General features: G+C 35.2%; 1 protein-coding gene across 1 annotated transcript; it reads left to right on the top strand.

Moving 5' to 3' along the window:
* The first annotated feature begins 467 nt into the window (after positions 1 to 467).
* On the top strand, positions 468 to 2,263 carry LOC117121597 (pleckstrin homology domain-containing family M member 3-like). Its single transcript, XM_033266835.1, has 2 exons — positions 468 to 637; positions 1,544 to 2,263. The coding sequence occupies exons 1-2, from the start codon at positions 470 to 472 to the stop codon at positions 1,682 to 1,684; spliced, it is 309 nt and encodes a 102-aa protein (XP_033122726.1). The 5' UTR covers positions 468 to 469; the 3' UTR covers positions 1,685 to 2,263.
* Positions 2,264 to 2,269: the final 6 nt, after the last annotated feature.

The following is a 2,269-nucleotide window of genomic DNA, read 5'->3' as shown; positions in this document are numbered from 1 at the left end:
GGAAGTAAAAATGTTTAAAAGAAAATCAACTTAATATGTCATGCAATTCATAAACTTTAGCTTTATTTAAGCTCTACTTAGGCCATCAGCATTTCCATTTATGCTGCCCTTTTTATATTTAATCTCAAAGGTATAATCTTGTAACATAATTGCCCATCGCATAAGGCGATTGTTATTGTTTTGCATTGACTTCAACCATTTGAGAGCTCTGTGGTCCGTTTCAAGTACAAACTGTCGACCATACATATAGTATTTTAACTTCTTAATCGCCCAGATAATAGCCAAGCATTCTTTTTCTGGAACAGAATATCGCTGTTCCCTAGAAAGTAATTTACGGCTTATATATGCAATTGGGTGTTCTACATTATTACAATAGTCATAATGCGTACATATGACATCACATCATGACCATATTTAGGCATATCACATATAGTTTGGACAGGGCTTAACAGTGTTTGTATTACAGGACATGCACCATGTACAGTCCGGCCAACTTGCCAAGGATCTTAAGAAAGTCATAAACTGGGCAGCTAAGCATGTGTACAACTGTATTCTTTGCCGTCAGAAAGGCTTCATCTGTGAGATATGTGACAGCCCAAAGGTCATCTACCCCTTCGATGTCGAACTCACTACAAGGGTGAGTTGGGGAATATGGATTTTTAATGTTGCTTTAAAAAAACTTTTTTTTTTTCTTAGGAGTCTCAAAGAAAGTACAGAATTAAAACCTGTTTTACATAAGGCAGAAAATGTTACATTGGACATGCTAGGGCAAGTTTAGCAAATGTATCTTGCTATGTTACATCCATGTTAAGGACACAAAGTAAGATTAGCACACTTGTCGTTTAATATCCATGAAAGAAAAACAGACATTGCAGAGGCTTGTATAAACTACTGAGAAATTTAACATAGATCTGTGTACATGGGTGCAGCATGCTGTACCTTCTACTTTAGTTTTGCACAGATCATCACTGTCTGTCAGCTTAGCTCAGTTGGCTAAACTGATCTTAGCCACTCTGTGTGCTGAACTATTGAGATATCTTGGTCCCCGGTTCAATTCCTATTGCTGCTGTCTGAAATGAGGTCTGAAATGCCAGCTACGATGGCGCACTATCCATCGGATGAGACGTTTTAAGCCTTGATTGCATTATGGCCCATGTACTCGTTCAAGAACATAGTACCCTTTTTGGAAAAGTGTAGTGGATTGTCTCCCGGTGTACTGCCCAATCACCACCAGAAGGGACCCCACTGGAAATAAGTCTTCAAACTTTTGTGGGTTTTCCTTGGCATTTACACCAAGTACATCCATCCATCAATAGCAAGATTTTAATTCACTTGTGTAACGGCGATAGAGATTTTGGTGGGAATATCTCAGAAAGTTCTTGTAATATTTAACATCTTTTTAAAATTAATGTCTTGTGTGGATCCAGAACAAGTCTCATTATGCTGTTTATAAAACCTGAGAAAATCCTGGTGTTTACGTGATTTGAATGCAGTAGTATACCCTGAGCTATAGAATGAACCTTAATTTTTTTTCTTTTTCAAGTGTGAAACATGCAAGACAGTTTTCCACAAAGCATGCAAGAAGGATCACCAACCATGCTCCAAATGTACAAGAATAAAACAGAGGAGAAGTCAGCTGACAAATGCGGGAGAACCACTCGACTTTGCATCACCATGGAGTTGATGTGGTCACAAAGTTTTGATGACATCACAGAGGAGTTGATGACATCATAGATCATTTATGACACAGAAATGTTGATCAAATTTTATTTACAAATGCTTGCTATAATAAAATATTTACATACTAGAATTAACTTAAAATGATGAATTGAACATTTAAAAAAAAAAATTATTATATTTTTTATTATTTTTAAATATATTTATAATATTAATAATAATGATATTTATGATTAATAATAATCATGATATACCAATGAGAGAGAACTGTGTCAGGTCATAGAAAGCACCACCAAATACATTAATTATTTATTATATATTTTGTTATGATCAATAATTTGTGCATGTAAGCAAAGAGTACAGAACTGCAAGGGGCGTGTCCTTCAAAAGACGAGTTTTGAGCGAAGTCTACTCGCATTCTTATAGGGCGCCCGTTATCTCATGGAAGATTTTTTTTAAAACTTTTCATTGTGTGCATACAAAATGAGGGTAGTCGGACCTCTTACAATTCTATACTCTGATGTAAGTAATGGAATTATTATATTTCTATACAAATTTATAGATCTATTAATTATGGTTTGAAATATGAACA

This window comes from Anneissia japonica, unplaced genomic scaffold, assembly GCF_011630105.1.
Source record: "Anneissia japonica isolate Jap-2015-1 unplaced genomic scaffold, ASM1163010v1 scaffold10047_len2269_cov146, whole genome shotgun sequence".
NCBI lineage: Eukaryota > Metazoa > Echinodermata > Crinoidea > Comatulida > Comatulidae > Anneissia > Anneissia japonica.
This window is presented reverse-complemented; position numbering and strand designations above follow the sequence as displayed.